The sequence below is a fragment of the Symphalangus syndactylus genome, chromosome 11 (genome assembly GCF_028878055.3).
Source record: "Symphalangus syndactylus isolate Jambi chromosome 11, NHGRI_mSymSyn1-v2.1_pri, whole genome shotgun sequence".
Lineage (NCBI taxonomy): Eukaryota > Metazoa > Chordata > Mammalia > Primates > Hylobatidae > Symphalangus > Symphalangus syndactylus.
The window spans coordinates 17,067,451-17,086,194 of record NC_072433.2 but is presented as its reverse complement, the minus strand read 5'-3'; the positions used below and the strand labels follow the sequence as shown (position 1 = coordinate 17,086,194).

The following is an 18,744-nucleotide window of genomic DNA, read 5'->3' as shown; positions in this document are numbered from 1 at the left end:
CAAGATTGCACCACTATACTCCAGCCTGGGCAACAGAGCGAGACTCTGTCTCAAAGAACAAAAACAAACAAACAAAGAACCTAGGATAGGCCTGGGTGTGGAGAATGGACACCCTTGTCCACTTTTGGCAATGCAAGTAAGTGTGGCCTTCTCATAAGGCAATGTGGATTAGATTTTATATGTGCGTTTCTAAGACCCAGTCATTCTACTTCTTGAAATTAGCCCAAGGAGCTAAATAAATGTCAAATGCACAGAGACGCATGGATAAGGATGTTTACTGTGGCTTGTTATAATAGGAATATAAGGAATCACCTAAATGCTCATTGGTGAGGAACTGGCTATATTATTATGAATCCATATTTGTGGCCATTAAAAGTAATGATTTCTTGATAAGAAAAGATGTTCTTGATATTTTATTGAGTGAAAAACGTGGCTTTCTAGAGCAGCATGGGATCTGGCATCCTTTATGTAACAGTGAGTGAGCATATAGAATGTATGAGCATATAGACATGTATGTCTGATGAAGGACGTCTGCAAGGCACTTTGGGAGGCCGAGGTGGGCGGATCACGAGGTCAGGAGATCGAGACCACAGTGAAACCCCGTCTCTACTAAAAATACAAAAACAATTAGCCGGGTGTGGTGGCGGGCGCCTGTAGTCCCAGCTACTCAGAGAGGCTGAGGCAGGAGAATGGCGTGAACCCGGGAGGCGGAGCTTGCAGTGAGCCCAGATTGCGCCACTGCACTCCAGCCTGGGTGACAGAGCGAGACTCCGTCTCAAAAAAAAAAAAAAAATATATGTATATATATATATATATATATATATATATATATATATATATATTCATAGTGGTTTGGGGGATCTCGACTTTTGTCCTCACACTTTTTTGAACTTTTTGAATTTTAAGAATGAGTGTGTATTTTATGATCAGGAAAAACAACAGTTTTTACCTTGAAAACATTGTATATGTGTCCCCGTGGTAGGTGGAAGGGCATTCTCTGCAGAAGGAACCAAATACACAAAGGAAAGATGCTAGGAGCTCAGTGAGGGTTAAGGAAGTGCCGAGAAGTCAGTGTGGCTGCAGCCTGTGCTGTGGGGTGAGGGGTAGGGGGACTGGAGGCTAGGGCAGTAGACTGGAGCCAGATCCTGAGGGGCTTACATGCTCAGCAGGGCAGTTTGGCCTTTAAGGGATGGGAATCGTGGTAAGCAAAGCAGTGACCTGGCCGGATTTCATTCCCACTGCCTCTGAGGGTGGCTGTATCCCCCTCACTTGGCATCTAAGGCTCCTCTATTCTCTCTATTCTGTCTCTCTTTCCTCTTCCCGTGCCTCCCAGGGATCCTCTTTGCCTGGCTCAGTCTCACCTCTACTCCTGCATACCCATCCCAGTTCTGCCTGTCTTTTAAGGCTGAGTATCAGGCTCCCTCTAACAGGAAGCTTTCCCAGATTGCTCCCATTGGCCTTGAGTTCTCCTTTCTCATGCTCTCACCCTTGACCTTTTGTATCCTACCTTGTATCAGACCTTAATTCCTCTACCCGTAGATATTTCTTTTCCTAGCACCAGCTGGGGAGGGCTGTGGACTGCAGGGTCATCCTTGACACCTGGATGCCAGTTATCAGCCTGCCTGAGATATGCCAGCTTTAGAATCCTGATGGAGGGAGGGAGGGGGAGGGCAGCAAAGAGACCCAGCAGTTATTTTATGCCTATCTGTCATAGGCACAGTGCGAAACACCATATATAACTTTTCACATTTTCCCCACTTTACAGATGAGGAAACAAATTCAGAGAAGTTCTGTAGCAGTGAATGAGTGGTGGTGCTGTGAGTTAAACCCAGGCTCTGCCTAACTCCAAAGTTCGTACTCTTAACCTCCATGATCTTGTCTGCGGCCCTCAGTTCCCCACCATACCTGGAGGTAGGCTGGGCTGGGTGGGCTGAGGCAGGGCCTTCCTAGGCCTTGCTGGCCAGAGCAGGAGGCTGGTGAAAGCCCAGGACTTAAGGGACTTCAGAGAGGGACATGGTTCCCTCTCACCCAAGGGGGAGCTCTTGACCTGCTGGAGGATCCGAGGCAGTGTAGCATCCCTGCTGGGGGCTTGGAAGTGCCACTACCCTCAAGGAAGCAAAGCAAGAGGCTTCCCTGGGGAACCTGTCTGGATGGGAGGGAGGCTGGACATGTTGATCAAGAAAGAGCATCTTCACTCAGAAATCCTCTAGTAATACGAGGTCAGTGAGATGAAAATGAGTAATTTTGTGCCTCTGAAGCAACAACCCACTTGACAGCAATATTTAGTGGTCACATCCAGGGTCTTTTCAAACCCTGATAGGAAATCCTGAGAGGTAGGCAGGTGGGGCCAATGCCTGCTGGACAGAGGGTTACTGGGGCTCTGTGAAGTGAGATCATGCCCTGGGAAGAGCCCAGCTCACGGGCTAGGATTTGGGCTCCTGGACTCCCCAAGGGGATCGTGCCCTCCTCCAGGCCCCTCCACCAGCCTGGGCTCAGTGGATATCCCTGCCTGGAGGGGCTGGGTGAGTCTCTGTGAGCCTGGGGGGCTGGGTGGGCTTCAGTAGCTCCACTGTGGGCTCTGGACTGTGGGAGAGTTGAGAGGCCTTGGTGGAGTTAATGCCAAGCTTGGGAGAAGCCAGGGGTTCACCATGAATTGTGTGTGCCTGTACTCATTCCGGCCTTGGTGACACAATAGGAATGCCAGCTTGGGGGATGGAGGAAGGATCCTTGGCCACACTGTGCCTGGGGTGGGGTCTTTTGTGTAAGGGTATCCTTTATTGAGTTGCATTTACCCAGAGGGAGAGAGGTTGTGTGTGTGTGTGTGTGTGTGTGTGTGTGCCTGTGTGGGCATGTGTGTGCACGAAGAGGCTGGAGTCTGGGTGGGGATGAACATCCATCCCAGTGTGTCCTGGAAAGTTCCCAGATAGGCCACAGGAGGGAACAGTTTGGGGAAACCCTTGCTGGGCCCCGCCACAGCCTGGCAGGCAGTGAAGTGGCCAGCCACTTTGTGGCTACAATGTCTTAGAGAGTTTGCCAAGCACTTTCTGTGAAGTCATTGGGATGTTAAACCCTTGGTTCAATTAAATGGGTTAATAAGCATTGTCTGATTTTGATGAAGAATAATAATATAATGTGATAATAGCAATAATGGTGCTATTAGCTGCGATTATCACACATGCTGCACTGTCCCAGGCATGGAGGGGGGTGCAGCTCGCATTCCCGCATGCTCAGGCCGCGTTTTCCACTCATAAAACCCCATTCTTCAAAGCCTTTCCAGCCCAACTCCCGATATCCATTTTCAGGACAAATTACCAACACTTAAAAAAAATTGGTTCATTTTGCGTGAAAGCCAAGTTCAAATTACTGTTACTTTCCCCTTTATGTTGGAAACTTAAAAAAGGGTAGGGGTGGGAGCTGAGGGGGACACAGGGGACGGATAGAGGAGACGAGGCAGAGGAGGGGGAAAGAGGGAGAATGGTGTACGGACGAAGAAGAAAAAAGCGAGCCTTCTTGTTACAGTAAAAATGTATTTCTGGAATGATGTTTCAGTTTACTCAGGCAGAAAAATTAGAAATGGTGTGCTTATTAAACAGGCTAAGTAAGCATGACTATTTTTAGTAGTGTAGTAAAACCTTGGTAATTTGGACCTCTTTAATAAAGATTCCATGATCGTGCTGGCTGGCAAGCACACACTGTGTGTGTGTGTGTGTGTGTGTGTGTTTATGTGTGTGTTGTGTGTATGTCAGGGCAAGGTAGGGGTGCAGATCGGTTGCTGAGTTGGAGGCTGGGGAGAGGGGAGGGTGCAAGAAGGGATGGAAGGAAAAGGGAAGGACTCCCTCTCAGGAGAACCTGCTTCAAACACTGAACTCTTTTGCTTAGTAATCAAAGATCATTACAAATTCTTCTCACTGAACACTCTTATTGGTACCTACTAGGATGACATCTATTCAAAGAAGAATGTATTTGAAAACAAAAATTTCATTTCTATAAAAATCTGTAAAGGTTTACTTGATAGCTGTCATACTGGCCTCCCTCAAATGAGGCTGCATCCCAGGTAGGTGATGACTGGCACCTCAGTGGGAGGACAGGGGCAGTGGGCAGAAGGCTATTCCCTGTCCTGCGGGTCACAGGGTTTTGTATTTTTAAAATAATCATTATTTTATTTCATCATTGCAAAACTGATACATTGTCAGTGCAAAAAGACATTGAAAGGGACAAATTTAAAAAATGCTCATTTCCCTCCTGTCAAAGGTAGCTGTTATTAACACTTTGTACATATCCATAAATTTCTCTGTGCATGTATAAGAACAAAAATGGCACTGTGCTTAAGACTGTTTTGTTACTTGCCTTGTTTAGCTTTTTTGACAGAGAAGCTCGGTTTAAAAAAAGGGCAATAGTGAATCTATATTTAATTTTATGCCAAACTTACAAAGAAAAGTCATCCATCCCGGGTTGCTCTTTCCTGGCCACATAGTAGACACTCGATAAAGGAAGTGTCCTAAATGGGGGGTCCCACTGCTGTGCTGCATTGAAAGATGAAGAGTCAGGATGAGGGCCATGCAAGGGGTCAGCTATTGTTGGGGCCTCCAAGGGGCTGCTGGTTGAAGAGGATCCTAAGGAAAGGTTTGCCAAACAGTGAACACAGCCCCTGGGAGTCCTGGGAACCAGGCTCTAAATGCCTCTCTGGGTAATGAAGGGCATAAACACAGATATACTTTTTGAATAAAATTGAGGTAAAAATATACATATCATAAAATTTACCACTTTAACCTTTTAAGCTGTACAATTCAGTGGCATTAAGCACATTCACATTGTTATGCAACCATCACCACCATCCATCTCCAGAGCTTTTTCATCCTTCCTGAGACTCTGTACCCATTAAACAGTAGCTCCCCTTTCCCCAACCCTCAGCCCTTGGCAGCCACCATTCTATTTTCTGTCTATGAATTCACCTCTTCTAGGAACTTCATGTAAGTGTAATCACAATCTTTGTCCTTTTGTGACTGGCTTATTTCACTTATCACAATGTATTCAAGGTTCATCCATGTTGTAGTTGTGTCAGAATTTCCTTTTTAAGGCTGAATAATATTCCACCATATGTATACACCACATTTTGTTTGTCCATTCATCTGCTGGTGGGCACTGGGGTCGCTGCCACTTTTTGGCTATTGTGATAAACATATTTTAGCTACTGCTGTGAACATGGGTATGCAAATATCTCTCTGAGCCTCTGCTTTCATTTATTTTTGAGTATATACCCAGAAGAGAACTTACTGATCATATGGTAATTCCATGTTTAATTTTTTGAGGAATCATCATACTGTTATTTTTTTGTTGTTGCTGTTTGTTTGTTTTTGACAGACTCTCACTCTGTTGCCCAGGCTGGAGTGCAGTGGCACGATCTTGGCTCATTGCAACCTCCGACTCCTGGGTTCAAGCGATTCTCCTGCCTCAGCCTCCTGAGTAGCTGGGACTACAGGCATGTGCCACCATGCCCAGCTAATTTTTTCGTATTTTTAATAGAGACGGGGTTTCACCATGTTGGTCAGGCTGGTCTCAAACTCCTGACCTCAAATGATCTGCCCACCCTGGCCTCCCAAAGTGCTGGGATTACAGGCATGAGCCACTACACCCGGCCCATCGTACTATTTTCTGTAGTGGCTGTTCCATTTTACATTCCCAAAAGCAATGCACAAGGGTCCCAATTTCTCTGCATCCTTGCCAACGTTTGTTATTTTCTTTTTTGATAATAGTCATCCTGATGGGTGTGAGGCGGTATCTCATTGTGGTTTTGATTTACATTTTCCTAATAACTAGTAATGTTGAACATCTTTTCATGTGCTTATTGGTCATTTGTGTATCTTGTTTGGAGAAATGTCTATTCAAGGCCTTTGCCCATTTTTGAATTTGTTTTTTTTTGTTGTTCAGAAACACTTTTAAAAGCAGTGCCAAGAGCTGCCTGTGCTGAAAAGGAGTAAGCGAGTGAGTGGCAGAAGGAAAGACGCAAGAGAGAGGACACAAAGGAGTGCAGAGAGGGAGAAAGGGTCAAGATATGTTTTGTGGAATGTGGGGGTGAGGGACGGCCTTCCCTCAATTCCTTTTTTTTTTTTGAGATGGCGTCTCGCACTGTCGCCCAGGCTGGAGTGCAGTGGCGCTATCTTGGCTCACTGCAAGCTCCGCATCCCGGGTTCACGCCATTCTCCTGCCTCAGCCTCCTGAGTAGCTGGGACTACAGGCATCTGCCACCACACCCGGCTAATATTTTTTTTTTGTATTTTTAGTAGAGACGGAGTTTCACCGTGTTAGCCAGAATGGTCTCGATCTCCTGACCTCGTGATCCGCATGCCTCAGCCTCCTAAAGTGCCTCAATTCTTTTATTCAACAAGTATTTATTGAGCATCTACTATGTGCAGACACTTCTGAGGGGTTGCTGTCTACACCTGTTTGACTCAGTTCACCATGCTGGCTCTCTGACTACAATGATCCTGTTCAGCTGCCAGGGCCAGCCTCTGGGAGGCAGTGCTTATAGTCACAGCACATAGACTCTGCAATTAGGCTAGGGATTGAGTCCCTAAAGTGGTGTGGTGCAGCTTAGGACAGGTAACATGACCTGTCTGAGCTCCCCATTTCCCATTTACAAAATGAAGCTAATAAGAGAAATGAAACATGTCAAGTGCAGTGGGGGACAGCACAGAGTGAGACATGTGTCTCAGTCAGCCACAGCAGCTTTCATCCCCTGTGAGGGCCAGCCTGCCCTCTGCCTCCTCCCTGCTCCACAAGCAGCTTCCTGCACCCTGACCTGCTCCTCAGCAGTGGTCTGATTCATGGAATTGCAGCCCCTCCAGCCAGGGCGCCAGTGGCTGTGTCTTCTGAGTGCTCTGCAGCTGCTTGACAGGTAGAGGTAGACACCTACCCAGCCAGTCAGGAGGCAGGACCCAGGAACCTGCAAAAGCATCGTGGGAGTGTGAAGAGTGGGGTTCCCCTGATGGGAGAGGCAAGGAGGCAGGGACCAGCAGGGGCTGGGAGGTGGCCTCGGGGTTGGGGGGATCTGCCCATCTCAGAAACAGGAAGCTTGTAATCCAGACTGACGTGGGAGCTTGGATTTCCTGATTGAGAATTCAGGGCCCTTTCTTCACCAAACAGCTGCTCTGTGCCTCTGCCTGCCCCTACCCCAGGGCTTCCTCTGTCCCTGATACCTGTGCCCTTTGCTGCTGTCACATAGCCCGGAGCTTAGGAGAGCAAATCCTAGGGCCTGGGGCCTTTTCTGTCTCAGTCCTGGAGCCCAGCTGAGTCTAGCTTCTTGAAGAGAATTCTAATTTTTTATTTCCTTTCCCTCCTGAATACAAATGTGATTCATGTAAGGGTAATGTACAGCACGGTGGGTGCGAGCGCAGGCCCTGGTCAGAGGGTCTGAGTTCAGGTGCTGCCTCTGCCCCTCATTAGCTGCCTGTGCCATGTTGGGCAAGTTACTGATTCCCTTTGAGCTTCAGTTTCTTCCCGTGAAAAATAAGGATAACAAATCCCTACCTCATGAAGTTGCTCTGAGGAGCTTGCTGGGGCCTGGTGCTCAGGAAGAGCCTGCTGTTAGCTACTCATAACATGATATGCAAACAAAAACAAGTGTCCAGGCATCCTTGCCCCATGGTGCCCGGTGCCCCCAGAAGAGCATGCTGGGGTGAGTACCCCTGCTTCGCCCCCCCGCCCCGCGTCCTGTCCCTGCTCATCTCTTAGGGTATTGACTGGGCTCTGCCTCTCCCCAGAGGCCAGGTAGGTGGCAGGAATTGGGCCTGGTTCCTCTCCCAGGGCCTGGCCCACAAAAGATTGGTGGGGAGATTGTACCACAGGACAATAGGCTGGGTGATCGAGGGCCCAGAATCTAGGATAGTTCCTGGGGTGGGGTGGGGGTGTGGCCAGGAGGACTGTCAATCATGACTCATATTCAGGACACCCTGCAGAGGTGGGGACGGAAAGCTGAGCTGGGAAAACCCCAAATGACATCTAAAGTGACCTGTTGAGAAATTTTGACAGGGAAGTCCTATTAATGCAGAAAGCAGGGAATAGGACCTCAAGAGGAGAGCCAGGGCATTTCACTTTAATAAAAGAATAACAATACCAGCCTCACAGGGCTGTGTGCAGGTAAAGGGGCTGATGAATGAGGAGTGTACACTTAGCTTGGGGCTCGGGGCCTCGTGTAGGTTCAGTCAGCACTGGAGCTTGGTACTGAACATAGGGATGGAGCCGCCGCCCCAGAAGGGCCTCGCCTGACCACCTTGTTTAAAGCAAGACCCCCTTTACTCTCACAGCACCCTGTTGTTTTTCTTCAGCCTAGGTTGTAATTACACACGTCTGTTTACTTGTCCAGCAGAGCGGGGGCTGTGTCTGTTTCCACTGCTCCATCCTAGCACTGAGAGCAGGGGCACAGTCAATGTTGAATGAATGGCGGTCTCCTCCCCCAATCTTCTTCAGGCAGAGCTGGCTAGGAATTCTGCCTTTTTTTTTTTTTTTTTTTCCAGAGGATTGGGCTTTCAGGGCCCCCTACAGTCCCTAGCCCCCTTCAAGGATGACCCTGCAGCCGGAGCAGCGGGGAAGGTCTGCATGCTGTAGTCTCTGCCAGCCACAGAATAGCTGGGTGGGAACAGCTGAGAGGGGCCTGGGGCTGGGTCTTTCACTCACCTGCTTGGCCACAGTCCTTGATGGATGATGGGGTCATTCTGGGACTACTTCTGCCCTTCAACCCGTCTGCAGCTGTTTGGCCTGTGGCCCCACAGCCACACTGCATCTCCATCTGAGCCCTGTGTGGCTCCCCTCGTACCTGGTGCTAGACCTGACTTTCAGGAGAGGCTTCCTTTTTGCTCTTCACTTTTCTCCAGCCCGCCTCCTTCTAGGTCTCCCCTGACTCCTGCCCTCAGCTGAGACCAGGGCCCTCTGGCCTTGGCAGATGTGTGAGGCTGAGGGAGGCCCTCTGAGTCCAGATGTGGTTGTGTTTATGTTCCCAGAGAGTGAGGGGTCGGAGCTCTGGACTGGAGCCGCTGGGGGAGGGGTGGTGTGGCTCCAACTCCCTGCCCTATTCCACCCCCACCCCCACTAGCCTGTGTATCTGGCCCTGTCCATCTCAGAGCTCCACACTCCAGGTCCCATAGCATCAGGCTGACCATCCTCCAGGGAGGACCTCTCTTCATTCCTCATCTGAAGGTGAGAAAACCAGTGGAAAGATGCCTGGCTTTGGAATTAAAAAATCTACTGGCTCAGTGTGACCTTGGCCCAGCTACAGAGCCTTGGTTCCATCTGTAAAATAGGGACAACACTCCTGACCTCAAAGGCTGTGTTGACCTGGCTTGAGAATGTGTGCACAGGGCTCTCCAGCTGTCAGCTCGTGACTAAGCCTGTGGCTGTGCCCTACTCCTAGCTAGGGCTTGCCTGGGTCCAGGACAGTGCCAACCCCCATCATAAGGTGATTCTAAAGCAGAATATCAACCCCTCCTTTCTCCCCCACTGCAGCTGCAAACATTTTGTTTTGCCATTAGAAATGACTTACTTAAGGGAAGCAGAATTTTACAGGCAGTTTACAGGCTGGTCTTGTTCAGTAGTTTCCAAAAGCCAGGGGAGGGCGGAGGCGGTCAGCAGTCCCCACAAGTTGGGATGGATCGGAAGTGAGAAGTGAATCCTGTGTGACGGACACTTTCTCCTGCACAGCCGCACGCCCCTGGGTGGGCTCTCGGCACGTTGCGGGCATTAGGGAGAAAGGCAGCGGGAGGCCCTCGCTAGACTCTGATAGATCCAGCCCCCTCAGTCCTCCTGGAATAGCCTGGCCCTGGCTCCGAGGAGAGAAGAGGGGCTGTTGCTGGGCCCACAGAAGAAAAGGCAACCCCAGGCATAAAGAGGCTCTCAGCAGCCCCTGCCTGAATGCTCCGGGCAGGCAAGGGTCCCATAGCACCCTGGGGCCTCGAGGGTCACCGCAGACCCGGCCTGGGAAGAACTCGTAGAGTCCCGCAGCCGCGGAGGGAGGGGGTTCTCGCTAAGGCGTCCCGCGGCCAACGCCGAGAGGCGCAGCTTAGCGGGTGCGCACCGGACGGGCTCGCAACGCAGGACGGTGCCCTCATGGGAGCCAGGCTGAGCAGGTCAAGAATGGTGGTGGGGGAGCGGGGTAGGGAGACCTCGGCGGGGGCTGCTTCGGCGCTCCCCTCCTACCCAAGGGGCCCGGTTCCCTTTCTACCCACAGTTCCCTTTCTATCCGCCTCCCTCCTCAGCCCAATGAAGCAGTCGGGGCTCAGCAGTGCTTAGCACGCTCGGACTATGGTTTTAATAGACATACATGGACAAGTCGATATAGACAGATTTATAATTCTATACAGTCAGTCCAACATACACAGGGACGCTGTAAACAGGGGCGCGGGCCAGAGAGTGGGTGTGCAAAGTGGGCGCAGGGCCCTGGGGCCGCGCCCCTTGCTCTACCGGCTCGACTCTTGCACGGCGGGCGGTGAGGAGGGGGCTGTTCACCCGGACAGAGGGCCACCTCCTAGCCCGGGAGCAGAGCAGAGGGCCTGGGCCTTCGGCTAAGCTCAAGGCTGGGGTGTTCTGAGACGGACCTCCCCCTCCTCCCGCCAGAGCCGCACTGCCCGTTGCCGCTCCGCGGCCTTAATATAGGGCTCCGGGGCGCAGGGCCAGCGAGGCTCTACCAGGCGCGCCGGGGCCTTGTGTGGCTCCACCGAGTGCCCGATCCTGGGCTGGGGGCACCGTCACCCCAAACCCAACGCCCGCCCCAACGCGGATCCGACTTGAGCTAAGGCGCTCTCGGCCGGGCCCAGCTCGGAGAGTAACTTGGTTTGTATGGGGTCGGGAAATCCCAGGCAAGTCCAGGCCCCGCACATCCAGTCCGCAGGCCTGGCCGCTCAGTCCGGATCCAGCGCGGCGGGGACGCGGGCTACGAGGGCGTCCTCCCCGGGCCGCTGGGCCTCGGCCCTCGCCTACCGCGCCGCGTCCCCTCCACGGAGTGGGCCTCCGGGGCCCGTGGGAACACACACACACCACCCGCGCCATACCGAGGGAAATTGCAACTCATCCATTTTTTCGCGGCACTTTTCTCCGACGTTTTTTTTTTTTTTTTTTTTTTTTGTCTTTTTGGAGGGCAGAGTGGGGTCCGGAAAAGCAAACACAAAACCAACCCGGAGTGGGAAGTGGGAGGAGGGGGCTGCGCAGGTGTGAGGTCCGCGGCGCGGTGAGCTGGGGCTTGCGAGCCGGGGCCCGTGTGCGCCCTCCGCGCCCGCGCCCTTCCCCGCGCCGGCAGCCGGCCCGCGTGGTGCGGCGGGGCGGTCAGCTGTTGTACTGGCACGCGTTGAGGCCCGAGGCGGGGCCCTGCAGACCGCCGTAGCCGAACGAAGAGTGCTGTTTGGACTTGAGCCGCAGGCTGGCTAGGCTCGAGTTGCACGTGTCCCGGTAGACGCTGTAGGGCGAGGCGGGAGTGCCATACGGGCAGCCGCCCGGCGACATGGCCGAGTTGAGCGAGGAGCCGGTGAGGTTGTTGATGTTGTTGAGGCCCGAGTTGGGCATGCCAGGTACGGCGCCTGGGCCCATGCTGGACGGCATGGTCATGGAGGAGATGGAGCTGGGTGCCGAGAACATGGACTGCGACGACAGCGGGCTCATGGAGTTGAAGAAGGTGAAGCTCTTGGTGGAGAGCGGCGCTGGCGCCAGGCTCTTGGCGGCCCAGTTGTTGTAGGAGTAGCCGGCGGCGTACACGTCCTCGTAGGGCTGCACTAGGCCGCTGAACTGCGGCACGTAGCCACCTTTGCACAGGTCCAGCTGTTGGTTACGCTCGCGCTTACGCCACTTGGCTCGCCGGTTCTTGAACCAGACCTGGGGGAGGGGACGGGAGAAGGGTCAGGGCCACTGTGGGCCGGGAGGGACCCCACGACCCCACCCCCTTCCCCACAGCCCGGAGCCCTCCGTCGGCCCGCTGCCCTCCGAACGTTGTTTCTCTCCTTCGACCGATATTTCTGCTCCTGCATTCCCTCCACAATGGTTCCTTTCCTGTCCCCAGAAAATACTATTTTCTTTTTCCGATCTGTATCCTCTCCCCCAAATTATATCTGTTTTCTTCTCCGAATACGGATTCTCGTTTATTTTAACAGGTACTCGTTTTCTTTCTTCCTCTCAACCAGTTCACCTCTGCCTTCTCCCCCAAACGGGTTCGCTCTATCTACTAAATATTTCAGTCTTTTTATTCTCCCTCAAATACAAAAGGTATTTTTCCTCCCTGAGACATAGGACTTTCCAACTCCCCCAATTCTTCGATCTATTTCATCGCTCAGTTTGTTATCATCTTTATCGGCAATATTTGATGTTTTCTTTTCGGCTCCAAATGTTTATTTTCGTTCAGTCCACCCCTGTCTGAACCTCTTTCTTCTCCCTCAGTCTGTTTTCTTGTTTATCCCCCATTTTTGGTCCTTTTGAATCGTCCTCAAATATTAGGCTTTTGAATCCTTTCCAAATATCTGACCTGCACTGTTCCCGTTAAACAGTTGATTCTTTTTCTCAAATACCTGATCTTTTTGCTTCCTATTTAATTTCTTTCCTGCCGCCTAAATATATGCCAAATGTGTTTCTCCACAAATATTTATTTTCTATTCCTACTAGTTTCTTCTAATCTTCCTGCCCTTCCTTTTCTCCCCCCACATTTGGTAAGAACCTCCTAGTCCTCCCCCATCCTTACCTATCTGCCCACCGCATGCCCTCTGCCCTCTCGGATTTTCCTCCAGTTCTGAGTGGAGTTTCCTGAGCTAGTTTGCCAGATCCCTGCTTCTCAGCTTTCCCTAGTCCCCAGCACTGACACTACCTGATTCCACCCCCACCCACCCCTACCACCATAAACCTGGGCAGGATTAGTGAGTTCAGGATTACTGAGTGCTGTGTCTTCACTCCAAGTCCCACTGGGCTGGCCAGCCTGCCTAGGGAGGGGTGAGGGCTGGGGTTCTGGTAAGGAGTCTGTGGGCCAGGTGGGATTTTGGTCGACTTGGGAGGTGCTCCCAATATCTGATTAAATATTTGCACCCCCAGGGAAGAAATGATTCTCTTGCTAACCTGGCAGGAAAGCCTTGCTTTTACTGGAAACCAAATGGGTGAGAAGAGGGAGAATGCAGGCTGGTCTTGGGTCTGAGATGGCATATCCTAAAAGGGACTGGGAAGGACATTTGGCTCCCGGAGCCACCCCCCACCTCACCTGACGGGAGACCTTCCGGAAAGGGTAGAAGGCAAAGGGTCCTACTGATGGCTGGGGAGGGTGGAGAATATCTTGAGCTTTTAGAGAATCTGCTTGTGAGATGGGACCACTGCTTCAGGAAGTTTTGAGAGCCCCAAACCCAGGCACCTTTCAGGCTTCTCCGAGGCAGCCAGACAGGACCTGCCTTTCCCTTTCGTTTTCGGGGTAAGGCCAGCAGCTCCCGAGGTCCCCAGCGGCAGGGAATCCACTGCCCAGTCTCTGGCCCAGGGTATCCTGCTAACATCTGAGTGGGTCCTGGGCCCCACAGGGCATGGGGGAGTCCCCTGGGGGCACAGGTCTTTGGGCTGGGGTTGCCTTAGTCCGAGGATCAGGTAGGATGAGGGTCAGAGGGGTTGAAGGTCCGAGACGCCTGGAGGCCTGGCAGACGCTAGGTGGGCCAGGGCCTAAGGTGGGATCTCCGGTGGAGGGAGGGAACAGGTCTGAATGGTGGGAGAGTGAAGGTCTGTTTGTGGGTCTAAGCTTTGGAGGGCTGCGGCAGAGGCGGCCCGGGAGCCCTCTGCGCGGGTGCCCTTAGGCGCGCACCCCTTGCTCACCCGCACGCGCGGCTCGGTGAGGTTGGTCCACACGGCTATCTCTTCCCTCATGCTCATGTCGGGGTAGCGGTTCCTCTGGAACGTGGCCTCTAGCTCTTGCAACTGCTGGCTTGTGAAGTGCGTACGTTGCCGCCGCTGCTTCTTCTTCTTGGCTGGGTCGTCTGCGCCGCCGCAGCCCGTGCCTCCCGCACCACTGTCCTCAGGCCCCTTGGGTTCCCCGCCTCGCTCCTTCTCTGCAGTAGGCAGGATGGGGAGCGGGTCACGGTTGCACCCCGTCCCGGCTCCACCGAAGCGCTCGCCACCAGCGCTGGCGGTCTTCCCTTCCTCCCTCCCTCTCTCCCTCCAGGCTCCCTGGGAACTGTCCCCACTGGAAAGCGCCCGCCGGGTGCTGGTCGTCAGTAGGCACCTCTAGTCTGGTGTGCCGCGGAGAAGAGCCCAAGAATCGGAGCTCGAGCCGCAGGCCTGGGTTCCTGGCTGGGCAGGGCCTACACCCTTAGCTCAGCTCAGATTCTGGCCCTGCTGCTGATGTTCCCAGCAAATGTATGCTTTTTGTTTGTTTGTTTGTTTGTTTTGCGAGCTCTTAGGGGGTCTAAATCTGAGGGGGTCTCTGCTTTTCTGAACTAGGATCAGATCTTTCCAGCCTAAAGCCCCTCCACTTTCTTCTCCTCAGGGGTGTATGGGAGCCCTACTGGGCAGGCACAACACAGCCGGATTCTCGGCCTTGCTTCCAGGCCTCCAGTCCCAAAGCCTAGAAAACCCCACCAACTGCAACCCAGACAGACAGACTCTGTCTAGGTGACCTCGGGCTTTAGTCTTTCTCTCTTTGAAGCTACACAAAACACACGCAGTCATAGAAACATTGATACATAAAGAAAAAGAGTTTAAAAACAAAACACAGAAGCCCAGAAAAGCTCACAGCTCTATGCCTAAAGACACAGAAAGGGCCACAAATTCTCAAAATCAGACAGGAAGAAACACAGAGCAAATGTAAATTAAGAAGCCAGAAAGCTCCGTACAAACACACCCCTAACTAAATACAGAGCTGTAAGTGTATAAACTCCAGGTTGACAGAAGCATTTATTTCTCTGGGATTTAAAAAAATAATGTACCGTTGTAGATAGATTTTTAACTCCTTCCCAATAAGGCCCTTGTAGAGATAATTTTTAAATCTCAGAGAAACAAATTATAGTTAGATAATTTAAATTCCCCAAATAACACCACTGTAAATGGATTTTGAGAAGATTCCGGAGAAACGCGCCATTTTGGATTGACTTTTTAAAATCTCCGGAAGAATAATGTTGCATGTAGATATTTTAAATTCCAGACCTGCACTTCGTACATTAATTCTTTCAAAATCGAAAGATACAGTTAAAATTGTTAATTCATCCTCATAGATTTGGTTCAAAAAATCAATCTACGATTATATATCTAAGTTTTAAAAATAAAACCCACCAAAGACCGCGCTTGAAACTTTTGAAAACAAAAGTATAGTTCAGCGTTGATTGTGTTTTAACCAAGCAAACAACCTCTCAGAAAAATCACTTAGGGATGCAAAAGAGAAACAAACAGATAATAAGAAAGTGGAGAGAAACACTCAGCTGTGTATTAAGAAATGAACGCAGAAGAGGCGCCCACACTGGGGAGCTCGGAGCCCCTCGGGAACCCGGCCGGCTGCGCTGGGCAGCCGATTCGCTGCCCCACTGCCCGCGCCGGCCACCCGCGGGCCCAGTTCGCTGCTGGAAAAAAGCTCCAGCTCGGACAAAAAAAGGCAGCGCGGAGGGAGACGCGCAGGAGCCGGGGCGGGGGCCAGGGCCAGGGCCGGGCTGCTCCGGGCTTCGGCCGCGCACGTGGGCCGGATCCCTTGATCGGGGTTCGGGCTGGCCTTGCTGGGAGTCCGGCCGCGCCTGTTGGCCCGCTGGCCCTCACCGTCCTCTGTGTCTCCCTTCTACTTGATGACCCCTCTCCCCGCGTTTACCCTTCCCGCCCGCCCCTTCTCTTCGGCCTCTTTCATTCTGTCGCCTACTGTCACGGTGTTGGCCTCCCTCTCTGTCTCTCTGAGCGCGTTCTTTCGCCCGTCACCCCTATTCCTTTCTCGGTCTGCTCCTCTCCTTTCGTCCGAGCCGCTCCTTAGCGCCCAGTTGCGCAAATCAAATTTTTCCCCGTTCTATTTACTCCTGATCAAGAGGGGCTGTCAGTCCAACCCTCCAGCTGTAGGCTCGTGCATCTGCCAGTCTCTTGGCGCGTGGGGACCGCGTGGAAGTGCTTTCGCGTGTGCGTAAGTTTCCGCGTTCACCGTCAGGTCGAGAACGGGAAAAAGAAAGCTCCTGACGCTTCTGGGGCGGAGAGGGAGCTTGGTTGCACGGCGCGGGCGTCAGGCCCTGCTCCCACCTCCCCGTGCTCCGCGCCCGGGTAGGCTCCGTGCGCGCCGCGCGGGGAACGGCGCTTACCTGGCAGCTCCGTGTCAGACGACTCGCTGGCGGAGTTCTCGAGCGGCTCGCGGGGGTCGGCGGGCCGGGCCAGGTGGAAGGCGGGCCCCATGTCATGGGGTGGCGGCGGCGGCGGCCGGAGCCCTTCCGGCAGCCGCTCCAGGCTCATGCCCCCCTTGAAGGCGTCCATGGAGGTGGGGACCGCGGCGGACGCTCCAGGGGCCGGGGCTGGGCGCGCCCCGCCGCCCTGGCTGCGACCTGCGGGGACAAGAGCGCAGCGCCTAAGCGGCTGCCCTCCAGGGCTGCCGGCGCCCGCAGCGACGCCGTACCCGCCCCATGGACCGCCCGGGGCTGCGGGGCCGGGCGGGCAGAGGCGGCGACAGCTTCTCGCGACCGGGCGCCTGGCTCAGCGCTCCGCGCTGCGCTCCTGCCGCTCGGGCCTCAGCAGCCCGGCCGGCCCCGGCTCCGGCTCCGGCTCGCGATCCGGGGCCGGTTTCTAAGGCTCCGGACGGCGCCGGCAGAGTCTGTCTTAAAGCGACAGCGCGCACAGCCAGGTTCCAGCAGTCCCTGCGCCAGGGGTGCTGGGTGGGGTGGGCCTGGGTGGGAGGGGGCTGGGGAGGGAGCTAGAGAGCGAGGGAGCGCGGGCGGAATCCAGCCCCAAGCCGCCCGCGCCGCCGCGCCCTCTCTGCCGCCCTCCCTCCCTCCCTGCCTCGCCCGCACCCTCCCCCTCCGCAGCCACCTTCCCGCCGCCTCCCCGCCCCCCGCGGCCTCGCCGCGCCTCTCCCTCCTTCCCTGGTGACACACCGAGTTCTCCCTCGGCCTCACAAAAGAAACGCATCTGGCCTGCAAGTCCCGGGCGGCTCGTGCCCACCTCAGGCCTCAAATGACTTGTTTCGCCTAGAATCAACTCCCGTCTCGGCCGCCTCGAAGTCCCCAGCCCTGGCGAGAACAGCCCAGGATGAGTGAATGTTTGCCGAACAGGATCGCACCGAGCGGGCGCCTTCGAGCCAGCGCCGGGGCTGGGGCAGAGCCCGGGGCCCGTTCCGGCAGCTCCCAGCCGTGTCCTCGTCGAGGGGCCGCCTGCCCCTCCTTCTCCAGCCTCTTCTCCCGGGAGCTCAGCCCGGCTGAGTGACAGCAGCCTGCGCTCTAATGGGCCCCCGGATGCTGCCTCCTAATTAGCTTGGACCTTCTCCCCTAAGGCTGCTTCTCAGGCCTCCCTCTCTGCACCGCAGTCAATTTTCCGGGATTGGGATAGAAATGATGGCTTCTAATCAGACGAAACGTTTCTGCTGGCTCTAGGCGTTTCAAGAATGCAGAAGGAAGACCCCAGGATCCCAGCCAGACCCCACAGCCTCTTGTACCTCTCCCCTTGTTTTACACCTTACGCCTTGGCCAAATGGGCCAGGCCTGGCCTTGGCAGGCATGGGGTTGGCCTTGGCAGCCTTTGCCCTCCTTCAGGGTAGCTTTGTCCCAGCCTGGGGCCTGCGTCCTGGCTTCCCAGGGCTTCAGGCACAGGCCTGGTAAGCCAGGTGACTGCTGTCTCCCAACCCTGGGCCAGCAGCCCAGGAAGCCCTCAGTCTTCCAGCTTCTCTCCCACGCTGTGGTAGCTGAGCTGCAGCTCCAATGGGCCTTCACTGGGCACAGGCAAAGACATTACTCTCCCACTCCCAAGAGTGATTCCCTCCTCGAGTCCTTGCACGTAGGTGAAGTTTGTCGAAGGATTTTGCTCAACAATTGTTAGCTGGCCCTGAGACCTCAGCATCTTGAGCAAACAGGCCACAGCTGGGGCGGCAAGGCGCTGCCCTGACCTGCTCCTCTGGCCATAGGCGGACCCCAGACTGCCCTCTGCCCCTCACCTGTGACCAGCTCCACCAGACACAGCAACCCAAGGGAGCTGCGCCAGGGAGATTGTCTGCCTGGGAAAGAAGTAGGAAGGTGTCCAGTGTCCTCACCCCAAAACCCAGTGCCTCCTCAACTCCTGCGTGGGTGGCACTGACTGCACAGGTATCGGGTCTGGGGCACTCTGCAGGTTCTGCCTTTGAGTCCTCGCCTTACCCCTTCCCATCACAGGGAGACACCCAGGGTCAGCTGAGCTCCTTGTGGGGGCTGCTGGGGCCAGGGTCAGGCATGCAGGGTGGAACCAGGCCTGCCTTCCATTCCCTCCACCTTAGTCCAAAGCACCCCCGCCCCCATCCCCATCCCCATCCCCATCCCCCGCTCTGGGCCGTGGAGAGACAGCACAGCTCCTTAGGGCCTGGTCCTTTCTCACTGTGGGTCTGTGACCATAGGATGCAGGGTCTGAGGCCAGAGGGAGGACACTTCTCAGGAGTTTGGGTTGGGGAGGCTCAGTGACTCCTGCCTTCTTCCAAGCTGAGATCTCCCTCCATGAAATGAGTCTTGGCCCCGGGGAAGGGAACATGGGGAAGCACAGTTGCCCAGCATTTGCCCTCAGCCCCACCTTTGCCATGTTTCTTGGCCACCTTTACCACGAGTCTCCTGCAGTAGAAGA

At 54.1% G+C, this 18,744-nt stretch overlaps 1 protein-coding gene across 1 annotated transcript; it reads right to left on the bottom strand.

The window, feature by feature from the left end:
* Positions 1–10,274: 10,274 nt before the first annotated feature.
* On the bottom strand, positions 10,275–16,917 carry PITX1 (paired like homeodomain 1). The gene is made up of 3 exons (XM_055233408.2): positions 16,257–16,917; positions 13,810–14,042; positions 10,275–11,853 (listed from the first exon to the last, which is right to left on the bottom strand). Exons 1-3 carry the CDS (start codon positions 16,423–16,425, stop codon positions 11,311–11,313), a joined length of 945 nt encoding a protein of 314 aa, XP_055089383.1. The 5' UTR covers positions 16,426–16,917; the 3' UTR covers positions 10,275–11,310.
* Between the last annotated feature and the right edge of the window lie 1,827 nt (positions 16,918–18,744).

Bases quoted from the DNA above. Each gene is read 5' to 3' on its own strand.
- PITX1 (XM_055233408.2), bottom strand. From the start codon at position 16,425: ATGGACGCCTTCAAGGGGGGCATGAGCCTGGAGCGGCTGCCGGAAGGG. The intron at 14,043-16,256 runs GTAAGCGCCGTT...TGCCTACTGCAG, and splicing joins GTCTGACACGGAGCTGCCAG to AGAAGGAGCGAGGCGGGGAA. The intron at 11,854-13,809 runs GTGAGCAAGGGG...CCCCTCCCCCAG, and splicing joins TCACCGAGCCGCGCGTGCGG to GTCTGGTTCAAGAACCGGCG.